General features: G+C 35.1%; 2 protein-coding genes across 2 annotated transcripts; both read right to left on the bottom strand.

Moving 5' to 3' along the window:
• Positions 1 to 4434: 4434 nt before the first annotated feature.
• On the bottom strand, positions 4435 to 5180 carry LOC116265209 (dirigent protein 22-like). The gene has a single exon (XM_031645766.2). The coding sequence runs from the start codon at positions 5128 to 5130 to the stop codon at positions 4558 to 4560; it is 573 nt and encodes a 190-aa protein (XP_031501626.1). The 5' UTR covers positions 5131 to 5180; the 3' UTR covers positions 4435 to 4557.
• Positions 5181 to 9567: 4387 nt separating this feature from the next.
• Positions 9568 to 21172, bottom strand: LOC116253914 (uncharacterized). Its single transcript, XM_031628936.2, has 6 exons — positions 20568 to 21172; positions 15211 to 15400; positions 13356 to 13558; positions 12648 to 12715; positions 11493 to 11661; positions 9568 to 9606 (listed from the first exon to the last, which is right to left on the bottom strand). Exons 1-6 carry the CDS (start codon positions 21003 to 21005, stop codon positions 9568 to 9570), a joined length of 1107 nt encoding a protein of 368 aa, XP_031484796.1. The 5' UTR covers positions 21006 to 21172.
• Between the last annotated feature and the right edge of the window lie 5185 nt (positions 21173 to 26357).

Raw genomic sequence — 26357 nt, 5'->3', positions numbered from 1 at the left:
ATAAGAATCAACTCTGACCTCCTCTGAATATGACAAGAATATGAGAATGCCTTTATAGCTTTCTGGCAGTTGTATAAGAACAAGTTGAACAAACTAAACGTCAACCATTCAAACTCTGCTCATTTCCGACATTACATGAGATTCACATGGACTCTGCTCATTTCTGACATTACGTGAGATTCACATGGACCGATCACAAGGCATAAAAGTTCACTAGGGAAAGTGGAACAAAAGAATGGCAATTATGCAAATGAGAAACTCCTAGACGTCCTACAAACAAATTGAATATTGGACAATAACAGATCTCCTCAATATAGTGACCTAATCAGAGGATAGAAGAGCTGTTGTTTATCAATTGCAAATCTAACAACCCAGATTACAATCCAACAACATGAATTTAGAAAGAATATTCTGCAACAAGTTGGCAACATAATACCTGAAAATACATTCTTAATTTTTCAATCTGATATAAAGTAACCAAAGGACAGCATAAAGGGAAACCAGTGACCACAACGACGAAGACAACTGAAATTGAATACCTCGTGGCCATCGGGGGTACACGTGAGGCACGAAAAGATTGTCTGCCTCTTTATATACCCTTTATTATAGGTACACTCGTTACCCTCATCGCCACCCAATACCAAATCAGCCTCCTTAAGAAACAACAAGCGGAATGAGTAAACCAACATGTAAAGAAATCAGAAAAAGAACAAACTGGTCCCGTAAGAGAATAGGTATTTCATATCGAAAATTGCAAAGAGCACCCCAATAAAAGTAGATGTCATGAGGAACACCACCAAATAAAACCCTAAAGGCCGATCAGATAAATGCGAGAAAATCATTACCAGTTCTTGCTCCTCCATCGATTGTTACTGTTTGCTCGACCTCATCTTGAAACGTTCACCCTCATCGTGGATGTAAGCCAAACAATAGGCTGAACCACGTTAAAATTCTGTTACTTTCTCTTCATCTTTCTTCTCTTTTACACCTTTAGTATGAATCGTGTTCACAAGTTGATAGCGAAGGATAGACGTTCGTCGAGTTAGCGACTGTCTGAATTTGGTAGACCTCCCAACATCTGGCACGTGTTGACTACAGCATGACTTCACATGCACTGGATAATATTCAAAGATTGTAATCTGCCTTTGGAAGACAATAGCTCGAAAAAAAACTAGAGCTCGACTTCAGCTTGAATTTAAGTCGAGCCTCATAGAACAGCTCAAGCTCGACGATACTACTTGGTGTGAAACACGAGTTCTGACTTGTTTAGATCGTTGTTGTTAACAAGTTGTATTCGTTTTTTAACTTGTCCACTCGTTTAACTCGATAACTAATTTAAGTAATTCAACTACGATGAACCGAATTATAGTCAGGCATAACCAAGCTTAAATCAGTCGACCTCTTACAACTTGAATTTGATTTAATTAACATTTCGAATATACATTTAAACTAGAACTTGAATCGTTTATAACGAGTGGAGCTCAGAGTTTTTTTTTTTTTTTTTTTTTTTTGAGTGAGTCTACTGGAGCCCGACTCGATTCACTTAATGGCCCTAAGAATATAACGAGTAAATTTCGTTGAATTGCAGTTTACACCTTTTAGGAAGAGTCAGCCTTGGGGTCTTTAGGATATGACATGTATCGGATATTTTATGGCATTTAAAATATTAATGAATATAAAGATCGTAATCTGCCTTTAAAATATTAATGAATATAAAAAAGACAAACATTCTTACTTTTTTTTTTCTAATAACATAACATGTTTACACGGAGAGAACATGATTTTGAAGTCGATTTTCATTAAAGAGAATCATCTAGTACATTTACAAAATTTAAGCATGTTTCTGAAAAAAATTCACAAATAAATCCGGTGTATTCTTTTTTTTTTGTTGGTTTACAGAAAATTAAGCCGCATGCTTCTAAATGATTTTTGAAGCTTAAACATTTTGTTGGAAAATTTAGCAAAACTAAAGTATGCTATTGCAATGACTTCAATTTAAGTAGAAAATATTTTACAGCCACATGCAAAAATGCATTTTGTTTGTGGAAGGGGAGGATAAAAGGTCAAAGTCCCTTTTTTTGTTTTATATCCTCCTTCATGGCTGCTCCGGGTCCTAAATGGGGAGTGATACACTCATTAATTAAAGAGTCGCATTCACGAGTTTACAGTTAAAAGTTTTGTGTCTGTGAGAATTGAGTTGACAACCAGTCTCTCAATGCCCCGCCAACCAGACCAACTATGCTACTCCTCTCCAAGCTATTTTGTTTGTGAGATTAATTAGAAATTTGAAGTTACTTTTTGGCTAGTGTGGGTCTCGTTTGAAAGGTTGTTTTCGTATGCAAATGTCTAAGTTAGTACCTAACGTGTACATTCTTAATTCATATTTCATAAACTGATTTTAAATTGAGTTTGACTTTAAATCTGGTTTAGCTAATTAGATCTAATTTAGGTACCACTAAAATATTACATTTGGAAAGGACACAGACTTCTTAGGAGCATATACATAGCTTTTTGGAACTCTGTAGTTGTATGCAGAACAATGTCAAACTTACTTGGGCTGGTCTTTGAACTCAACTCAGCCTGTGAACCGAGTCCAGTTCAAGTTGTAGGAACTCGACTAATTGAGACTCAACTTGGCTCCGCCATATAACTGATTCACTAAATCCCCAAGGTCAGGAAAATTATGCTAAAATTTTACAAAACTTCAATCCACAGCTGGCTGCTGGCATGAATCTCTCAGCCTCTCGAGCTTAAACGAGCGGAGCTCGAACTTCAACTTGATTTGTCATTTATTGAGTGGACCTTCAGCTGACATTATCGATCTTGGCTCGAGCTTGAGCCCAGCTATCCATGAGTGGAGTCGAGCTGGGCTCCTGCTCGTGTTCAACCGCATTAAACTAATATATATTTGACCAGTCATTTCCTACCGACGCTTGAAATATGGAATGGTTGCATCTAGAAAGGGAAGAAAATTTTGAACATTTCTTGCCGTCCCGTCGAAGGACATACGGTGTCAAGAAGGAAAAGAATATGACTTATACCGGTGGCCCCACACAACCCTTGAACAATCAACGGCAGCACCCCAGCTCTCCAAGTCGGGTCTCATCTTTTTTCTATTATCAAAAAAAAAAAAAATCTTCAACAGCAGTTAGGTCATATGATATGGACACTTTTATATATATATATATATATATATATATATATATATATATATATATATTATAAAGGATAATCAATATGTCACATGAGTGAGAGGATAATCAGTATGTCACATGGGTGAGAGATGAGAGTGTCAGAATGTGTATAGTATATAAATAAATAAATAAATAAATAAATATATATATATATATATATATATATATATATATATATATATATAATTTATATGGCTGTTTCTGTTTATTTGTTCAATTTTATTTTTTTGACTTTTATTATTATAAATCAAGTTTCATGAGAAGGCTATTTTAATCCGAAAGTTTAAAGGATGCTGATTTTTTAAAAAAATTATACATATATAATGTTATACATTTACCTTTTTTTAACAGAAAATCATTTTTTAAAAATATTGATAGACTAATTAAACCGGTAGACCTTGCTGTCCTCAAAGAGGAGAACGTGCAAGTCATCAATTTTAGAGGACCACCAGGTAAAAAGGATGAGAATGTGTAGGCGTTCCAAAGAGAAGAGAGAGAACATTTCTTAGGCCACTAAAAAGGGAGAGAAAGAGAAAGAAAAAAGAAAATGGATCGAAATGGAGTGAAAAAAAAATTGAACATACCAGTGGTTTTCATAATGTAACACAGATTTAAGATCTCTAATTGAGAAATTCCCTTTTGTTTAAGCAGTGGGTTTAACATAAAGTGGATTCAGAATCACGCTCAACTCTCAGATCCAAGACTCTCAAACATGGCTTATGATAAAAAGCAAAGTAACAGTTGTTGCTCGGTTAATGGACAGGGCTAAAGGACAACCGTTTTAATTGATTCAAATTGGATACATATGATCTGGATTCAGACCCATTCTCCATGGAGAGGGAGCAGTTTTGGGACCGTACTCGCCAGGCATTTAGCGCGTGCGTACGGATGAAAAATGGAAAAAGGGATGGAAAAAGGAAAGATGAATGAACAACATGAATAAGGTCAAGAACGACAATCTAAGTCGTCCCTCCTTTCACTTTACTTTTTCTGTTTGATGGGTACTTTGGGAGAGTGTTTGGCAAGGAGAACATTGTCAAAATTTAAATACATTCTTGGGACACATTTTCTAATGTGCTACAATTTACTCCAATTTTAAAGTCCGAGATCATCATGTAAACGTTACATGAATTTACTTTAAAATTTGGAGGACATTAATATGATACTTGTTTCAAGAATTTACCATAATATTGAAGTGAATTTATGAAACACTTTACACTTAATCAATGAGAGAGAGAGGTGCTAAAAGACTTGGTACTGTATAAGCAAAATGGGCATAAGAAAGAACAACAAACGCGACCCAACTGACAAGAGCTATATTTGGGATTCAGGATTCCATGTGATCAGCCATGGCTTCTTCTAATTAATAATGGACGACATAGACATTGTACTCTACTGTGGCGTCTCCCGTGTTTGCATCAAACCAGTGAGTCCTCGCAACGGCGTAGCCACGGGCCATCCTGAACAGACCGCTGCCGCCGACCACCGCCATCTCCCTCACCGGCCGCATCGCCATGTTCCTCCCCAGAATGCTCAAGCTGCTGCCATTGTACTTCCCCTCCATGAACACATAGTTCACTGCCATCAGCAAGCTCAGGTCCTGCAGCCCCGCCGAGGCGTACAGCCCCTGGGCTCTTCCCACCAGTTTAGAGGACAACTCCGGCCCATCCGTCAAGGGGTCGTCGATCATCACAATATCCCCGAAGCCCGTCAGCGAGGTGCTGTTCTTTGCTACGGCGACGGTCACGGCAGTCGGGTTCCGGCCACTGACGATGTCGTGGAAATAGAAATGGAGGTGGGACATCTTCTCCTTCAGCGGCCTGCGGAGTACTCTTTGACTATGAACTAGTTTGGCATCCACGGCAGCAGCAAGAAGGAAGAGGAAGCAAGAGAGGAAGATGGTGGTGGAGCATTTTGGAAGGAGGGAAGATGCCATTGTGGTGGCTTTCACAGAGAAGCTGATGTTTGGGGAGGCATGTCTGTGTTTGATGGAGTCGGTATTTATAGACAGAGGCAGAAGGAAAATGAGAAAAAGAAAGAGCGAGACTTTTGCTTTAAATAATGACCATGAAATTCGAACCTTTGTTTTGATACGCTTTTATCAAACTGATTTGTTCGATTTGATTATTTTTGTTGAATAAATTTAAGAATTTATTTTCTATTTTTGAGCAATTTTTTTCATATTTTTTAGTTCAAAAAATATTTTTTTTTGTCGACTGACAAATTCAGCAGAATCACATGGTTCCTGAGAAAAATAAATGATTCTTCTCTGTGGTTTCTAGAACATGAAGACCTGGGAGTGGGGTAAGAACAGATGTCCGTGTTTTTTTGGTCCATTTTGTCTCTGTCCTTCTTCTTTCTTCTATGGGTTTGGAAGCCGACCTAACCATGGTTGAGGTTGAATAATGACAAAGTTGTTAGCAAACCCTAGTTATACCCCTTCATTCATCACCAACTCCAAGCCTACGCCCTGGGCTATGTTCGCGTATTGACTGGGACAGGCTTCACATCTTTTCCATTGACTTGACAAGGACCTCTCTCTCTCTCTCTCTCTCCTGCCTGGTATACAAAATTTACCAACATTTAGTGAAATCATCTTTAAAATCACATTTAGTGCCAACCCTAGTTAAATACCAGATTTTTTATATGATTTTAATGAAATTAAACATTTGGCCTTATAGATATGATATATATAGTTGGTTTACCCTCCCTTTCCATTGCTTTTAAGTTTTTGTATTGGTGCTTAAGATTTTGTATTGGTGCTTAGTGTAGACTCAATGTTTTGGAATCAACTTTATAGGTAAGAAATTTAATATTTAGTTACTTTATTTAAGTTGAGTTGTATATGAAATAGATGGTAATTAGTATGCCAAATTTTACTGATTGATAAGACAGAGACACAGTTCTGGAAACACTGTAAGGGCCTGTTTTCAAAAATCCAGCAGCATATATGAAAACAATTCGACATACAGGGGAGTACTTCACAAGGAAAAAAAAAAAATAGAAGCACAAATGGGATCTTATAACATCTTAAAATTTAACAGCCAGCTGCAGAATCTTGACTCATAAAACTTAATCTACACATTAAATTTTCAATATTGCTTTTTGTGCTTACATTTCCTTATATTTTGCATATATTTATATGATAAGGTTTATATTAAAACACTTAGAAGACAGATTTAGGGAAACGATATATAACAATTCTTATAAAATATATTCTTTACATGAAAAAAATGTGATGTGGAGGGAGAACTTAATTGATCAAATCAACCATATGCATAGGTCATCTTATATGATTAAGTTTGGTTAAAATGACTTAAAACACAGATATTAAGGGAGCCCTTGGTCTTATATATGAAAGCTTTTTTGGGGTCCCAACTCAACAACGTCAAGTATGGTCCACTTTTGTTTCTCACCGTGTAATGAAAGCAAATAAAGGTGCTCCCTGATAGAAAGAATAATAGCTTTTTCACTTAAATGGACAAACTATGTCTGCTTGACAATATCGGTTTCTTTGAGAAGCAAATGTGCATATATATATATATATATATATATATATATATATATATATATATATATATATATATATATATATATATATATAGAGAGAGAGAGAGAGAGAGAGAGAGAGAGAGAGAAAGAAGAGACTATAACATCACCTAACCATCTAATCAGGCCATAAATGTAGCATGATTGTCAGTTAAGGAAAAAAAATGAGAAAAAAATGAGAAATATTTTTGTCATATAATAATAGTTCACAGATTTTTTTCTTGTTTTTCTTTTAACTATCCATCTGCTTTAAGTGGACGACCCTTATTTGATATGGTTGGGCGAACCCTTATTTGATATGGTTGGGCGACTCAGGATAGCTGGAGTCATCATTCTCTCTCTCTCTCTCTCTCTCTCTATATATATATATATATATATATATATATATATATATATATATATATATATATATATATATATATATATATATATATATATATATATATATATAATTCTTTTGCAAATTCAACTGTACAATGGACGTGGAAGATGCATATATTGGAACGTATGCAGGGATGTGAATATCGATACTTTTAGATTTCTCAGCTCAAGAGTCTGATCTGTACATCAAATTTTCAAAGTTTTTTGCTTATATTCAGACATTTTCCATGCATTTGTGTTGTTAGATTTTTGAAAAAAAAAACCTTAAAAGTACCAAACAGGAAAATTAATGTCTTCATATTTATGCAGCTCTATTTATGCACTTCATATTTTTTTTCGTTATTGAATTCGTCCACATAATTAGATGTTTGAAAACGGAAATGATCAAAATGAAAAGTCTGCATCCATGAGTATGGGAAGAAAACTCCAACCAAAATTGCTAAAATGTGCACACCTGGTCTTCCTCCAGGACCAATATTTGAGTCAGCTGCACATAACTTTTCCAGAGAAAGTGGGAAACAATGATACAAAATGCGACTAAGATAGCAAAAATATGCACGCCTAGTCTCCCAGCCCCCAAGTTGTAGAGTTAGTTCGTAATTTTTCAAGAGAAAGTGGGGGAACAACAAAAGAATATTCAACTAAGATAACAAAAATGTGCAGGCCTGGTCTCCTGGCAAAATTTTCTAGAGAAAACGAGGAAACTAGGGAAGAAAAATCTACATTGCCTTTTCCCCTGGCCATAAGTTAGCGGCGGAGGTAGAAGTTTTTTTGAAACTATATATCTTTTAAAAAATTAAAATTTAAAATAATATTAAAATGATTGAGGTGCACTATATATAAATAAGTGAACGACGAGAATAGGGGTGAACACGAGCAGAGTCGAGCCTGAGTTCAGTCAGCTCGAGCTCGGCTTGACTAAATATAATATCAAGCTCAACTGGGCTCGAGCTCGAAAATAGATCAACTACAGTGGCTTGAACTTGACTCGATAGTCACGTGTTGAGCTTGAGCTCGACTCGATTAAGCTCGACAAACTCGTTTGATACTCATCGTTACTTGTTAAGCTTGAGCTCAAGTTCTATTAAGGCTCAACAAACTCGTTTGAATTATTATTAATTCTTTGTCAAACAACCTCAACATAGATAATGGATTTGACATTAATCCAGCCAAAGAAGAGCTTATGCCACTAAGAAAGTAACAACATGCATCGTTATCAAAATATATCTTAAGCAACACCTCTCATGCCGCCAATCACAATTAATTTGGGCATGAATGACATATCTACATAATTAGATTGTTCAGAAATATGTAAAAATATGTGAACAAATGTACAAATGACTCGTCTTACTCATTTCTTTTCTTTCTGATGCCCAATCAAAAAGGTGTAAAAAAGGAAATCTTAGCTCCAAGCCCTAGAGTTGCAGAGAGAATCATTTTAGTTTTTGAATGGTTACAAGGACAATGAGACAGAAAGATGTGGTTGTAAAACTCTTGCTTGTGCATGGCAAAGAATCATCTGTGTAATTCCTGGTTTAGGTTGAAGAGACAATGATCATACCTATTCTCATTCAACAATCAACATGAACAAGCCATCCTGACATTTATAAATAACTTAACATTATTAAATTGCAACAACAACTATGTTTTGAGAACCCTCTCTCCTCTCAAGGAACCAAAACATGAAAATGAACCACCCCTTCCACTGGCCACAATAACAGCAAACTCCTGAATAACATCGAAGAAAGGCTATGTCACATTATTGTCAAATTTAAAAAATGAATTAGTGCACAATGATCATAAACACTGCAGCAAGAACATTCATTAAAAGGTGAAGGAAAGTTAAGAAATTGTATCACTTGCTCGAATTCACATACTCACATCATGTAGAAGATAGTGAGATAAAGACCACTGCCCCAACAAGATTATTCTAAAACATTCTACAACCAACAATACACAAATGCTTTAGAATGTGCAACCAACAAACTCCAAGTAATCATTACATGCCACTATTTAGGATTGAAAATGTGCATATGTTAAATTGAGAACTGAATTGGTGCTAGTATCTTGTGATGATTTGAAGTTATTTATGAATATAAAAGATATTAAGCCTTACACATTATTTAGAATCTAACTGAAAGCATCTCATTTCTTTAAAAATAAATGTGTGTGAATGACATAGTTGATGCTAGCTTCCAAAGTACTAAAAATCAAAATTCTTTTATATCCTGAGAAAGGCTGATAACAGGAAACAAATAAAGAGAAATGTCATCCACATGCACGCACGCAGAAGCTCTTCACACAATCATGATCCATGAACATTGAACATCAAAGCAAAAAATTGCAAGAGGTAACGAAAACAGACACCAAAATCACATTAGATCAAGAAAAGAAGAAAACAAAAGAACGAAAAAAAACAAGTATTACCAAGAGGCAACTTGAATCATTCTAATGATACATATTCACTTGATTCGTCATCAACCTGAAAAAAGTACATATAGTCAATTAACCAATGATTCATAAAATATTTAATGAATACAATTTCTTCAAAATATACTTACTTTTGTTAACACTTCATGCAGCGGATCACCATCATTCTTTACTCAATTATTCAAACAAACCAAAGCTTCAACTGTTTTTTGTATCAATGAACTACGACTATCATTAAGAATTCGATCTCCTATACTAAAAGCTTTTTTAGAAGCAACAAAAGTTATTGGAACTGACAACAGTTCACGTGTCATTTTTGAAAGAATTTCATACTTGGATTCCTTATCCTTCCACCATTGCAAAATATTAATAGAATCTTCATCACCATTATCATTATGCTTAATCAATCCATCCTCCAAATACGTGTCTATCTCAGATTTGGTGACTTGAAAAACAACATTCTCAGCTTTACCTAAGAACTTAAAAAATAGCTTTCTCCTACCGCGTAGTGTGTCTCGACTCTCTCGACCTTGAATATTGGAGGAATTAGTTGATATGGTAGAAATATTAGCAACCACTTCCATTCTTTGAATGTAAGTTTCATAAACATCTTGTCAAGATTGTTTTATCATTTCCATTTGTTCTTTCTTTTCTTCTCTTGACTGGTAGATTTTTGAAATGATAAATTTTGATAATGTGAGTTTTCCCTGTGGATCCAAAATGGATGCAATGTTCATTAACAAGTTACAAGATTTCCAATATTTATCAACTTTCTCTTTCATTTGCATTGCCATTGCCTTCATAAATCCACCTTCATTTTCAACATTTTCCTACAATATTTCTTGAACTCTCCCAATTTCAAGAAAATACAAGTTCGTTGTTGCATAAGATGACCCAGAAAATAAGGTGGAGACAAAATCATATAAAACTTGAAGAAAATCACACATTACTGCTATTTTTTTCTCAATCCTCACGTCCAATAAACCATATCAAGCATGGGTGTTCCATGCTATATCTTGCAAAAGCATCTTTATATGCAAGAGTTGTTTCCAACAATAAAATATGTTGAATTCCATCGAGTTGATACATCTAACACTAACTTCTTTGTCGTTGAAATTTCTAACCCTCTAGTTACAACTACAAAATCATGGAGTCTTGAAGGTGAAACTTTGATATACTTTATTGCATCTCTAATGCTAATGATTTCATCTTCAATGGCACTCAACTAACTTGTACCATCAGATTCAAAATATGTGCACAACATCGCACATGAAAAACCTCCATAATATAAGTTGACGCCGCTTTTTCCATGTTTTCTTTTAATTTTCTGATAAGAACATCATTTGATGAAGTGTTGTCAACTGTAATATTTTCTTTTCAATCTCCCAATCTGCAAGATGCTTAGCAATTACATTAAATAAAACCAACCCAATATGAGGTGGCTCAACTTCAGTAAAGTTGATGATACGTTGTTGTATTCCACTCTTTATCGTGTTGTTAACGTCATATATCATATTTGTAGTCAAAGCAAACTTATCAACACCCTTCAAGACTTCTTTCAATTTCTTATTTTCATCTTCATACAATTTAATGACATCTTTCCTAACTGCCATTCTTGAAACTGGCACCCAATTAGGAAAACCAAGCTTAAGAAGGAACCTAAACCAACAATTATCCACTATATAAAAAGTGTGCTCTCCTGTTGCCACTAATTTTGCAGTTGTCTTTCTTATTGATTAAACATCAATGTTGGAACCATTTTCATAAGCTTCTTTGTGACATCTAAAGTATTTTCGAATTTAAAACTTAAAATCGCTTGTTTTTTGTTAGCAAAACATGTTAAACACACATTGATGATGTAGATCCTCCTGTACTTATCATAAATAATAGTGTACTGCAGTGCTTACATTTGTCTTTTTTCATACCACTTATAATTACCTCATCAAAATCATTCTGTATTGTATAAGTCTTTGCTCTTGATCTTTTTGCACCAATTACACGTGCTTCTTGAGCATCTATTGATACTCCTTCATTTTTAGTGTCTTGCGAATCCATAGGAGTTTCATTAGAGGAATGTACTCCGACTGGGACATTATCTGAGCTTTGTCTTGAATCACATACTTGCTTGCCCTTATCAATGATATTTCTTTTTAAATTTGTGATTCTTCAAACAAGTAATTTTCCCTTTTGCTCAAGCTATTCTCTTATTTGAACATGAAATTTGATAGAAACATATTACAATCTAAGAAATATGAAATCGTATTCATAAAATGCTAAAGTTCTTGATTGTCTTTTCAGTAAGAATATGAAAAACAGCGATGCAAAAGCAATATGATGGTTCTCTAAAAGATCATGCAGCAGAACATAGAATAAAAAAAATCCATCTTGCAGCCATGACTACAAAGAAAAAAATATCAAAAACCAAAAATTGGAAATCTGCCTAAATGGTGAAGCATCCCCTAGTAGGAGTGGGGGTGGGTGGGGGGGAGGAGGGGAAGCAACGGAAGCAAGACAGTGGAGCTATAATAATGATCTTACAAGAAACTACACATTAAAAGGAAGGAAACAAGAAGAAACTCAGGCCATGACATGCAAACTTTGTCTTTTAAGAAGGAGCACATGATAATGATTTTGTATCTGGAATCAAACAAAATAAAAATCAGCAAAATTGAGATTTTACCAAGTTCAACAGTATATGTTTATTTATAACCTAAATTACTGTCAATAATTCATGCACAGATGTTTCTTGAGAATTTGAACTATTACCAATAATTCATCATTGGGCAAAATTTTTAATATGGCATTTTAAGAGAAAAAATTAAATATGCTTCAACATCGAGCAAATGATAGAAATATTAGGATACACAACATAAAAAGTAAAGAAAAAATTTCATGTAAATAAGAAAATAAAGCAAAAAACTTAAGCAGATATTCGTTAACAAACAAACTGTAACGGTTCATGAAATGACATCCAAAGTTTTGGAAACAGAGTAAATATCACCAAGTGGAAAAATTGCAAGGATGCTATCTGCATAAATAACATAAAAGGAGGTGAATCTAGAATTTGATTTTTGACATTGAATGAATCCACACCTGTCCCGGTAAGTAGGAAAAATCCTGAAAATGTCTCGCAATATTTCAATATCCTCAATATCTTCTCCCTAGAACAAAAAAGATATCAATGATAACAGAACATAAAAGATACAATTTCATTATTTTTAGAAACTTGAACAGAAATGTGGAGATATGATCCCATGCAAATTTGCAGCATACTGTCTCTCAACACGACATACGATCTAAATAAAATGACACAAATGTAAATCATTGTGAAAATATTTATATGTTCCAATGTAGAACATTAGAATGAAGAGGATTGAGGACACTATGAGCACAACATTGTAGAATGAGATGCAAAAGATTTTAATATTCAAGGTTTCTATTGCTGAGAGAGAGAGTGAGAGAGGTCAATCTTAGTGATTAGTTTGAGATAAAACAAAAGAATGAGATGCAAAAATATTTCAATATTAGAAAAGAAAGATAAGCAAAAAACAAAGAAAGAACTCTGTGCGTAAAGGAAGAGAAAAGAAACAGAATCGAAAGACAAAAAGAAATTCTCTTTTACCTAAAGCCAATCTTGAGGCAGGTGTTCAAATTCTCTTTTACTACAAACGTTTTCCTCCCCAGCCCATGTGCCTTCAATGATACGTGACAAAGAGAACCTGCCCTCTTTGCTGAATAAAATGCAGAAAGAAAGCAAGAGAGAGAGAGAGAGAACTACTTACATGCACACAGGAAACTTGCCCTTATTGCTGCAGGCACAGGCAGGAACCTTGAAGGTTGAAGCGGAGCTGTCGGCTGAGATAGGAACCTTGAATGCTGAAGGCTGAAGCGGAGCTGCCACTGCAACAAGAACCTTGAAGGCTGAAGCGGAGCTGCCGCTATGACAGGAACCTTGAAGGCTGAAGGTTGAAGCGGAGCTGCCGCTGTGACAGGAACCTTGAAGGCTGAAGGATGAAGCAGCCCACGGGCAGAGGATCTTAGGAGTTAGGTTAGGGTTGCAATGGGGGAAAAGGTTTCAAAACGAGAGAGGGAGAAGTTTCGAGACGAAAGAGGAAGAACAAAAAGGAAAGTGAAAAGTGAAAACTGAAAAGAGAGTTTCCCACTTGAGACGTTTTTGAAAACCCTTTTTTTAATTTTAAAAGAAGTCAGTGACACTTTTGAGCCGAGTTGAGCTTTAACGGTTCAAGTTCAGTGAACTCAAACTCGACTCGATTAGTTGAACGAGTCGACTCGTGAACTCGAGCTTGCCTCGTTCAACACACGATGCAGCTCGAACTCGCTTATGAGTCGACTCGTTCAACTAATCGAGCTCGAACTCGACTCGTTTAACCCATTTAACTAGTGTAAGCATTAATTATTTTAACTCACATAACTGTTAAATCGTGTATCTCATTTAACTGGTGCAAGTATTTAACTCGTGTAAGCATTATCTCGTGTTACTAGTGAAACCGATATTGGCAATATATATGTAGAGTATCGGTTTGTGAGTCGAGTTGAGTATAAATGATTTGAGTTCTTGAAACGCGAACTCGACTCATTTATCGTTTCGCATATCCTTGTAAGTTCGAACTCGATTCGTTTACAAACGAGTTGAGCGTGAGCCAAGTTTTCTTGAGCGAGTTCGAGTTGACCCTGCATTGGCGTGACTCAATTGTGAAGCCCTACAAGAAGGTCGTCAGGAGTGATCCTTGAAAAGTGGCAATTTGAATTTTTAAAAAACCAATACGTTTGTCGTGCTATAAAAAGTGTTTCCTTGTGTTCCCTTTTCCTCTTCTTTGGGCATTCCCTAGCATCCCATCATCTCCAACAGCAGACGACTCATTCTTTCACCAAAGTTGCACCTAAAATTTGATATACTTACAAAAACATGTTTTATCAGCAACTAAGTGGTTTTACTTTGTCTAATCATAATTTCATTATGGGAAAGCATCTTGGACTAAATAAAGTTATCTTCTTTCACACTTTTCCTGAAGCTATTTTCTCCTCTACCAAACTCACTGACGCATGCTTATTTCTCCATTAAAATTATTAGTAACATAATCTTAGCGATGTTTTTCATGTTACTAGTTTCATAATAACTCGCAAATTTCTGCTACGATGTCATTGACAAATTTTTTTCATCTTTATTCTCCATCTCATTGTGGTAAGCAACACAAGTTGCCATTCAACATAATATCACACGATGAGATTTGAGGTAAAATATGGAGCTAGACATGGTCTAAGATAGAAAGGCAAAGACAATAGTATAATGATTTATGCTTTTATCTTATTACAAGTTTTATGTAGGGATATTATAAGTAGTAGAATATTGCACTTTTCCGCTTTTCTTCCCTTGATCTAACTAAATTCGTCAAAAACAAAGTTTTTGCACATTTAAAGGATTCAAAAAATATTTTGGCCTCTTCGCAGTTTGTTTGTCAACCAACAGCGAACGAGATAAAATTTTTGGCTCCACCCCTACAATCAAGAGTTCAATTTATGTCGGGATAGTCAAGAGTAACTTAAAATCTCCAAATAATTAATTATTTTATTCGTATAAATATTATTAAAGAATAATATAACATGATCACAAACAACAACAACAGGATGAACCTACAAAGGAAAAATATTGGGATATATTCCATTGCAGCCATGTGGCCTCTTCTAATTAACTCATAAAGGACGACATAGACATTGTACTCGATAGTGGTCATGTTTGCATCAAACCGGTGAGTCCTCGCAATGGCGTAGCCACGGGCAATCCTGAACAGACAGCTGCCGCCGACCACCACCATCTCCCTCACCGGCTGTTGGATAGTGGCCAAGAGCCCTACCCATTGATCTTGTAACTGCAAGTAGGATCTTTAATTTTCTCCTCTATTTGTCACAGGTGCTGCCTCTTCACGCTGAGACACTGCTGCTGTTTCCGCTGTTGCTGCAACACAAAGGTGCTATCAGTGGTCTCAGAGCCAGGTTGTTGAATTCAAGCAAGTAAAAGCATACCTCTGTGTTGCCTATGATGAACGCTACGTGTGCACATACGAACATCGTCTTTCTTATCATGCAGTTCAAATATGTATCTCTGAATATGAAGCATGCCTAGACTGTTTACATGAAGCATGCTAGAAAGTTTACATGAAACATACTAGACAGTTTGCATCGAACCATGCTAGACAGAATAGAAAAGCGTTCCTTTTTTTTGGATTTGATATATAATGCTGTGCTCTGTGTTATGTATCTCTGAGGTTGAGAGAAACATAAAATGGAATTGATCTCTAGACCCCTGTCAACGATCCTGATGTCAGTCTCGGAAAGGAAAAACACTGAGAACAATAAAAATCTGAAAGGGCATATGCGCTAGACAAGAGAGACACGATTACCTTTTTGTTGTAACCTGCGATTTGAAGCCTCTGGTAAATTTTTTTTCTTCTTCTTTAAACCAGACACTCTGGAACAACCGAAAACCCGCGGCTGCTCTGTTCGGTCTTCTCTTCTAGCAGAGACCCAAAACCATAGCAGAAAGTATTTGATAGTTGCTTCAGTTGTTGGCCGTCTCTCTCGTCATTTTTTTTTTGTTTTTTGTCTTGTCCATCACAGCCAAGGGAAACCCAACCGGTGCTCCTTTTTTTTTTTTCTGACACGACCCAAGCCCCTGTTCAGAGGATTTGAGAGCACCTATTGTTCAGCCGTCTATTTTTTTGGGTCTAGCAAATGAAGTTTAGCAGGCGTGAGCACTCACTTGCCTCTCGCCTCGGCTACCGTCTTCCTCCTTAGAGCTTCTTGCACCTCGTTGAGAGTTTGAGCCACTGCACCTGTTGCTTCCGCGAGAAGGAGGACAGAGTAGTGAGAATCATTGGAGTCTCCCTCACCGGTAGCAAGGTTTTCCTCGCGCCTTGACTTGAAGAGAATCGAAATGGTGTTGGATTTGGATGTGTTGATATAAAGAAAAATGAACACAATGAAATGAATTTGATAAGGAATGTCAATCTCTTTTTACTAACTAAAATTCTAGTTGCGATTTGAATGTTTTTGTTGAATCTAGGTTTATACTATCTGAAGTGAAATATGCTTTCTTGTTCAAATCATTATTGGTTATATTGTGGGTATTATTATATCCAGATCTGTGATTGTAATGATGTGGATGCCATGAGCTTTTTGGTTTTGGATCTGACTATTATCCACTTTGTATTTTTGAATCTCTACATGTTGCACACTCATGCCTATTGTATGGTTGGATGTGGTTGAGGGTGTATCCATATATGTTGAACCTTAAATTCTTGAAGGTCTGAATTTGTTTGGACATTGGTTAAAAAATTCATATCTTATTTATATTGGTTCAAATATATGCTATAATGCATACCTTATGGATATTCGTTGTCAATTTAGCTCTATGTTGATATTAGTTATGACCAAAATTTTGTTTTATATGTTCATTTGGCTGTTGAATTTGGATCTCACGGTAAACATTGAACCTTTTTGGACCATGATTTGATTTGACTCGTTTACGCCTTTTGTTCAAGATTAAGATCTTGGCTATGTTAGACCTAAACATATCATGATATGCATTGATTTTTAGATCTAATGATTTTACAAGTTGTACAATTTTTAAGTGAGTAGCACTAAAGTGCTAAAAAAAGAATTTCTTTTGCTCCTTATGAAAGAATATCCTGAGACAAAGATTACATTATTGTATGTTTATCATAGTTAAAAGGAATGATTATATTATTGTATGTTGATTTGCTCAGACTCTTAGACATGGTGAGATACATATGGCATTATGCTTAGTTCATGATAGATTTGGATCTAAGCTAACTTGTTTCGATCATTGGCTCCAAATACATGTACTTACATTGAATCCAATATATCATCATGTTTGTCTTTTTTGCCTGCAGTTAACACACTTAAGCATAATGAAATATCTTATTTGAAGGTCTGTTGTACTAAATATTCTAGTACTTGAAATTTTATTTGCCCTTATTAAAGATGACTACGGGTGTGAATTTCGACTTGCATCATATGAAAAATGAAAAAAAATCTTTGGTGTTGACTTAAGAAAGCTAGATTGTGTTTTGGGACGAGATATTTATTATCTTTTTTTATTGTTGTGTTTGGATCTATGTTGATATGATCTGAATTTCTATATTTGAATTTATGAAATCCACATTACATAAAGTTTAGCTTCATATTTAAAACTTGTTTGGATATGTGAAAAAAAAAGATCATATCCTGTTTGCTTTGGTTCCAATATATGTTATCATATTTGCTTTTGGATTTGATCATACTGTAGTATTTGTTGTCATTCTAGATTCAAAGATCATTATAGGAAACTATTGAATAATGCTTCATTTTCTTCTCTTTCTTAAGAAAATAAATTTGTTTTTAATATAGGCTCAAGGGATGTAACATAACACTCTTGAACTAAAATTCGTATTAGCAAGAATGCATTTATTTGAAGCTTTATAGTACTAAAGTGCTAGTACATGGTAACTTCTTTTTCTCAAAAGAGAGATGAGTTAGCATTGATTTAAATATGGTTGTTGAACCATATTGTATAATATTTCAATGAGGATCATGTGTTTTAAATTCATATTAGTTGTATTGTGGATATTACTAGTTTGGATCTATGTTAAGATAATCTGAATCTTTATCATCATGTAGCATTTGGAATTGGATCTATTTATTCCTTAAAGATCCATCATGCAAACAGATTTGATTCAGATTTCAATATATTTAGATATATTGTTAAACATCCATGTCTTGTTTATATTAGATCCAATGATATTATGTTAATTGTTCATTAGTGGATCCAACTATGTTAGTATGCTACTAAGTTCTTGTTTAAGAATGATTTTGATTTTAATATTTGTCATGAGGTGTAAAATAACACTCGTGAATATAATGATATTCACACTAACTTGATCTGTATTGAGATCTTTGGAGATCAGAATGCATGTTGAATACATATCTGCAAATGAAATGATATGTTTGCAAATACATATGTATTGGATACCCAAATAAAAGTAGGGTATGATAATTTTTTCTTTTTTACATGAGATGGAATTATTCTAAAAGTTTTAAAATAATGATTCTTTTGATTATCAAGTTTGACCGATTAGATATGTTAATAAACAGTTAAGCAATGAACCGACTAAGAATCAGTTTGGTAATGAACCGACTGAAGCTTATTATCGATCTCAATGATCATTTTGTGAAATACTTGAATGGCGATACTTAAATTGTTATTCTATGCATGATAGTGGAACTATGTGTTGAGCTTTATGAAATGCTTGACAAATGTGACATAACAGTAAGCAATTTATTTGCTTGTTATTATTTAAATATTTGGTAAGGAAAGTTATTATATGAATGATGAGTTAAATGAAATTTTTTCTATGAAAGGGTATATTGATAAAAACTATGCAAGATAAAAAGTACTTGTATGATAGACTATGAGTTAATTGCTCATTCTTTTAAATGGTCATACTTTTCTGGATCCTGACTTTTCCATAATGAGTCATGACCTTTACAGAAAGTCCTGACCTTTCCATAACACTCAGGAAATCGTCAAAAGTGCTTCCAACTTCATGGAACCATTTCGATGTGTTTCGATTCTTCTGAAAAAAGAGAGGTTTGATGCTTCTGAATCCATTGTATCAATTCCACTTCCTACTCGCAGTATGCTCCTTGCTTTTTTGGTAAGGTGCAACACCTTTCTCGCTCGAAGGATCTATGAAAAGGACATCTCACTACGAAGTTGACCCGAAGAGGCGAGATAAGGGCATATACAAGGGTAGAGGCACTGGTTTCACCCCCCGGGCATTTCAAAACCTGTGGGGACGGATCACTAAAGATTAGGTGTATTGTTAATCAAAATAATGATTATGTAAACATTTGAAAAGTGGGAGCACACTCGAACATACCATTTGCAAAACAAATATGTGTTTTGTCATATGATTATGTATTGCATGAATTTAGAATGAATGTTTTGGAACACCTATTGCTAAACGAGTTAAGTAATTGTAGAAAACAATAAAATGAAAATATACCATTTGCTTTCTAAGCATATTAGTTTCTGTGCTGGACTTTATACAAACTTTTTAATTTAGCTTATTAGTATGCATTAGAAAGTCCAAGTTGACCTTGTTCTATGGCAGTCAAATGTTTTCAGATGTATGAATGAAACAAAAGATATATTCATATAATTGCTAACTTTTTTAGCAAAAAGAATTCCTAATGATTTATTAGCCAAGCATGTAGCCCGTATGGGGGCTAAGATCATCCTGGTTTGCTTTTTTGTTAGGTGGTTGGAAAGTATCTAGGATTGGTTTCATTGTTGAACAAGAAGAGAATATACATGTACATTTCAAATGCTTACATGATTGCTAGCATTATTATCAAGAGAATTCTTGATGACTTTTATGTAAAGCTTATGGTCTACATGAGACTAAGTTTTAACATGTTACGATAAAAATATTTGTGAATGAAGATAACCTCGTAACTAATGTGAAATATATTAAATACTTGAAAGGTTGTGATCGAAAACCATTGAAAGAAAAACCTCACTACAAACCTTGAACAAAATTTCAAGTTACGAAGGACAAACCAATTATGAAAAACCTTGTAACTAAAGATTAAGAAAACTCATACATAGTGGAAGCAATCTATCGGTCTCATGGCCAAGTGGGAGATGTTAGATAGTGGCTAAGAGCCCAACCCATTCATCTCATAACTGCAAGGGGGCTCACTTGCAGTTACAAGCTTTAATTTTCTTCTCTATTTGTCACAGGTGATGCTCTTTATGCTGAGACGTTGCTGCTGTTTTCGCTGCTGCTGCAACATAAAGGTGCCAACTACAAGGGGCCCACTTGCAGTTACGAGCTTTAATTTTCTCCTCTATTTGTCACAGGTGCTGCCTCTTCACGCTGAGACGCTACTGTTGTTTCCGCTGCTGCTGCAACACGAAGGTGCCATCACCGGCCGCATCGCCGTGTTCCTCCCCAGAATGCTCAAGCTGCTGCCATTGTACTTTCCCTCCCTGAACACATAGTTCACTGCCATCAGCAAGCTCGTTTCCTGCAGCCCGACCGAAGCATAGAGCGCTTGGGCTCTTCCCACCAGTTTGGAAGACAACTCAGGCCCTTCTGTCAAGGGGTCGTCGTTCATCACAACATCGCCAAACCCCGTTGCTGAGGCCCAGTCCCCAGCACCGGCAAGGCATACTACAGTCTGATTCTGGCCGTTGACCATGTCGTGGAAGTAGAAGTGGAGGTGGGACGTCTTCTCCTTCGGTGGGCGGTGGAGTACTCCTTGACTATGAACCAGTTTGGCATCCACTGCCACGGCAACGAGGAAGAAGAAGCTAAAAAGGAAGATGGTGCATGCGGAGCATTTTGGAAGAAGGGAATGCGCCATTGCGTCGGCTTTGCTGTGAAACAGAAAACTGATGATGGGGAGGCATGCATTGCAGGTAGTACTTATAGAGGGAGAGGTCTACATAGTTTTGCTCTACATGCTTAATTCCTCATGATCTTTGATGTCATTTCTAGAGCATGATGGCTCTTCAGTAAAGAAATTTATGAATGGGATTTGGAAATTTGAACAGAAAATGTGAACAGAGAGGAGTGGAAAAGGCGGTTGTGTTCTGATCAATTCATCGATGTCGATTGAATTATTTCTCTTGCTCTCTTTCTAACGCCTGGTTTTGGAGGCTGACCTAACCATCCCTTAGGTTGAATCATGATCACAAATTGATAGCGAACTGGCTGAATTTCGTAGATCTCCCAACTTCTGGCGCGTGTTGACTAGAGCACGGAGACTTCACATCCTTTAGCGAAGATTCAGTGATTGTAATTTGCTCATTGACTTGAGAATACCAGATTTCTGCTTCTGGGTCATATATGGCTGCATACGAGCTGAGTCCTCCATCTGAACAGCGCGTTCGGATTGTTCAAGTCGAGCTTCATAGAACAAGCTCAAGCTCGACCTGACTACGTGAAACTCAAGTTCAACTCGCTTAAGTCGTTTAAATCTTTTTTATTAACATGTCTTGTTTTTTTAATTTGTTAAATTGTATAGCTGGTTAACTAGTTTAACTAATTCAACTATGATGAACTCCCAGCTTCACATAGTCAAGCCAAACTGAGTTTAAATGATACAACATCTTATAACTGGAACTTGACTTGCTTAACATTTCAAATGTAAATTTAAACTTGAACTCGACTCATTTATAACAAGTGGACCTGGACTCAAATTTTTTTGAGTGATTTTGACTCGAGCTTGAATTGGCTTAACTCGTTGTGTAGCCTTAATAACATATAGTTAAACTGCAGTTAAAAGATTCATAAAGGACTGTGTATGTTGGTTTTTAGGTCTATGTCGGCGTGATATTTGGAGTTGCTTTAGGAAGAGTCAATCTTGTCGTCTTTGGAATATGACATGTATAGAAGATTTTATGGCATTTGAAATATTGAAGAATATAAAAATGTCAAATATTCCGATCCTTTTTAATAATCTAACATGTTTACATGGAGAGGACCTGATTTTGAAATCGATTTTGATGAAAGAAAAACATCTTCAAAGCAGCTCAAATCCTTGGCTGGGACTAGTCCTCCCTTCCTATTACTTATCTATGTCTCCTATTATTTGTGGGGAAAAAGAATGTAGAGACTTGTATTAAACCAATAGACAATAGACAAGGTAAAAAAAAAAAAAAAAAAACTCAGGGTGGAAACACAGACTTCTCTCATATTCTGGCAGGATGGGCTTAATCTAACAGTTCTTAATACTAGCGGAGCCAGAATTTTTTTTTTTTGTGGGAGCGCTTATTTAATACCTTTAATTTCTTTGGGCGCTTATATATATAACAATCAAATCTATCAAAACATTAACATACATATTAAACTAATTTTGTGAGACTAGTGTGGGCAACTGCCCACACCAGCACCAATTGGTTCTGCCTTGGTTCTTAATCTATTTAGTTTTATAGGCCCGTACTTCTATCTTACTATGGGCAAAGTTTGCCCGGACTAAAGATCTTGGATCTGAGAATATGTGGAATTCAAGGTCAAAATCTCTATACTCATGGTCGTGGAAAAGCATCCTTAATGGACTGGGGGGCTATGGTTACGATGCAAGCAGAAGAAGCAAATACGACTTAAAACGATGAAAAATTGAACATTTCTTGCCGTTCAGTTCATGGATGTACTGCTTCAAGACGTAAACGAATATGACTTGCAATTGAAAAATGTGTACACCCAACGGCCCCACACAGACCTTGCCAATTAACAGAAAATGTGTACGCCCGGTCGATCCTGCTTCCAACAAGTACGGCGGTTTTATCTTTTATATATATATATATATATATATATAAAAGTGAATGCTTCCTTTTATCAAAAAAACAGAAGTTAATGGAATTGGATACGACATAATTAATTTTATATATATATATATATATATATATATATATATATATATATATATATATATATATATATATATATATATATATATATATATATATATATGCACACACAAAGGCTGGGCCATGGCCATGACTTTGGGAAAGACAAAAAAATAACCTTTATAAATGTTTTTTTGATTCATTAAAAGTTAAAAAAATATATAGTTGGACATGAGGCATAACCAGTCAACATCAAAAAAGTCGAATTAAAGTTTATAAATTTTGAATATGGCCAAAATATAAAATTTGTATATATAACAAATGAAATTTTTTAAAATTTATATATAAATTTAAAAAAAAATTTGAGGTAGGGCGAGGGCCCATGCACGCCCTACCCTGGCTTCCTCCTTATTCGACCCTAATAAAAGCAAGAAAATCTAGATTTGACCTCCCTAAGAAAAGATTTTTAATTCGACCCCAATAAAAATAAGAAAATCTAGATTGACGTCCCTAAAAAGAGATTTCTAATTCAGCCTCCGAACATGATGCTAGCATCTATCAAATTATAAATGTTTTAAATAACTGTCACAGCGGACCCCAATAAAAAGTCATAAGGAAATTAATTTTGGTCTGTGTTTCTATCCTGCCAAGCAGCGGACAGAGGACGGAGTTAATATATAATATTCAGCAAGGAAAATTGAAACGAGTTAGGTAATTTGAATGCACCTTCAAAAAGCTGCCGTCCGTAGATCTCTTTTAGCACCTTTTCTGTTGTTTCTCTTGTAGATTTATTTTAGAAATTTTAGTAATGAACTGAGATAATTAAAGACAGACTTAATTTTTTATAGTGAAAAAAAAAACATGTTACCAGTTAACCTTTAATTATTACTAATTTAAGTTGGGAAATTAGTGTGATAAAAAGATTAAAATACTATCGATAAAAAAATAATTCATTAGTTTGGATTAGTTAGCCTCTTCGATTTTACTGGCCAATGATCTTGATATATGACTGGCTACATCTAAACGAATTTACCAATATCTAGAACAGTTCGCAAGTTTATTTTATTACTGCAGGTAAAATTTTATTAATGAAGGGAAATGCGTACGAGCTGCCAAAGGTAGACATAATTTTTAATGTCATGTTTTAGATCTAGCACTGTAAAGCACCGTAAAAAGATGGTTTTTTTTTTTTTATTGAGATCGGGCAGAGCCAGAATTTTTGCATTTAATTTAACCCCTAGGTTGCACCTTTGGATTAAAGAAAGTTCGTCTTTTTTTGCAGTTAATTTTGTTTGACAGAATATCACACGATAAGTTTTGAGGTAAAATATGGAACTGGCTAGACACATGGTCTCACGATAGAAATGCAAAGACAATAATATAATGATTTATTCTTTATAATGTAGGGATATAAGTAGTAGGATATATATTGCACTTCTACGATTTTTCAAGACAATATTCTCAGTTTCTTATGCTTTACATCAAACTTAATGTGTTTTGCATTATATAGCGATTAAGGTAATTGATCATGTTGTCAACCCTAATATTTTTACAATGTGGTTTACTACATGGACCATGTAACTTAGTTTTGAGTGGGCTATATTATATACATGTGAAATCAAAATCATATTGTTTTTACAAAATGTCTAAGACCCTAAAAACTATATTTTAAACCATTAATTATGCTAGCATCCCAGATATATTGGAGACATAACCCTTACGATTTTTTTTTCCCCTTCTTACATGTGGTTTGGCATAGGTGATCAGCGGATTGACTGGTAGGTAAAATTACTCGTGGAGCAAAAAGGACGGCAAGGTAATGGCCCCTCTCAAATTTTCAAATATTTAAATTGACGTGTATAAATTTTTTAAAAAATTTACTATAAAAAATTTTCAAAAAAATATATTGGCCTCTTTTGGCAGCTCATTTCTCAACAGATAGTAAAAATTTTGGTTTCAATTCTATAATTTAAAAGGTAGTTATATGCATAGACCTATGCACAATACAAAGGTATGACTGAGCATGACACCTGAGCCAATACCATTTTAAAAATAGGCTAGAGGTCCACATGTCATGCATTGAGGGTTGTGCACCATGCACCAAGTAACCTTTTACCTTTAAATCTCTCTATTAAGATGTTTAAGTAAATATTTTGGTTTCACTTTTTAATTTAAAGGTGGTTCTATGCACATACCTATGAACAATACAAATGTGTGACTGGGCATGACACCCGAGCCATGACAATTTTAAAAGTGGGGTAGAGGTCCACATGTCATGCATTGAGGGCCGTGCACAATGCACCATGTAACCTTTTACCTTCAAATCTCTCTATTAGAATGTTTAAGTAAAAATTTTGGTTTTACTTTGGTAATTTAAAGGTGGTTATATACACAGACCTATACATAATACAAATGTGTGCTGAACATAACACCTGAGTGAAGACCATTTTAAAAGTAGGCTAGAAGTCCTCATATCATGCATTGGGGGCTATGCACAATGCACCAAGTAACCTTTTTGCTTCAAATCTTTTTATTAGGATGTTTAAATAAAAATTTTGGTTTTACTTTGTAATTTAAATGTGGTTATATGCATAAACCTATGTATAATTTAAATGTGTGTCTGGGCATGACACCTGAGCAAAGATCATTTTAAAAGTGGGCTAGAAGTCAATATGTCATGGTTTTAGGGGCTGTGCACAATGCACCAAATAACATTTTTCCGTCAAAATCAAACAAAGGTGAAGGGCGGTTCGATTCATTAAGGGGCATAGATTTAGGGTTCTTTGTTCGGTCAATAGCATAGTTCTTTCTTTTTAAATTTGGGTTCGATAATAACATACCTTTTGGCTATTTCTTTAGGTTGAAGTTTGAGTGGCCTTGGCCAGCTACGTCCAGACATAAATTCATTCTTCCTACCTAGTCCAACCTCAAAACCCTTTTCGGGTTGGTTTAGAAGTCCGTCTTGACATTCAAAAGTGTTCTCACATTATCAACCGATATCGACTCATCCCAATTCTTAAGTGCTTTCTGAAAGAAGAGGACTCATCAAACTCTTACGGAATAAGGTTTGACGGATGAATTTCATTTTCATTGATGACACTGAAGGTCACTAGTCAAACAAATCGTTTGAAGTTCTGACCAAAAGTGGAATGGAATGCTATTCTTCATTTTGGATGTCCTAGATGCATTGCTTTTTCTTAAGGACGGAGTTCAAGATAGGTTACGAAATTTGTTTTCAAATCTCTCTATTAGGATGTTAAGGGTAACTTAAAATCTCTAAATAATTAATTATTTTATTCATACAAATAATATTAAAGAATAACATAGAAGAGAAAATATTGGGATATCTTATTACATGGCGGCAC

The sequence above is a fragment of the Nymphaea colorata genome, chromosome 1, assembly GCF_008831285.2.
Source record: "Nymphaea colorata isolate Beijing-Zhang1983 chromosome 1, ASM883128v2, whole genome shotgun sequence".
In the NCBI taxonomy this organism is placed as follows: domain Eukaryota; kingdom Viridiplantae; phylum Streptophyta; class Magnoliopsida; order Nymphaeales; family Nymphaeaceae; genus Nymphaea; species Nymphaea colorata.
Note: the sequence above shows the minus strand (reverse complement) of the source record. Positions and strands in the feature narration are given on the sequence as shown.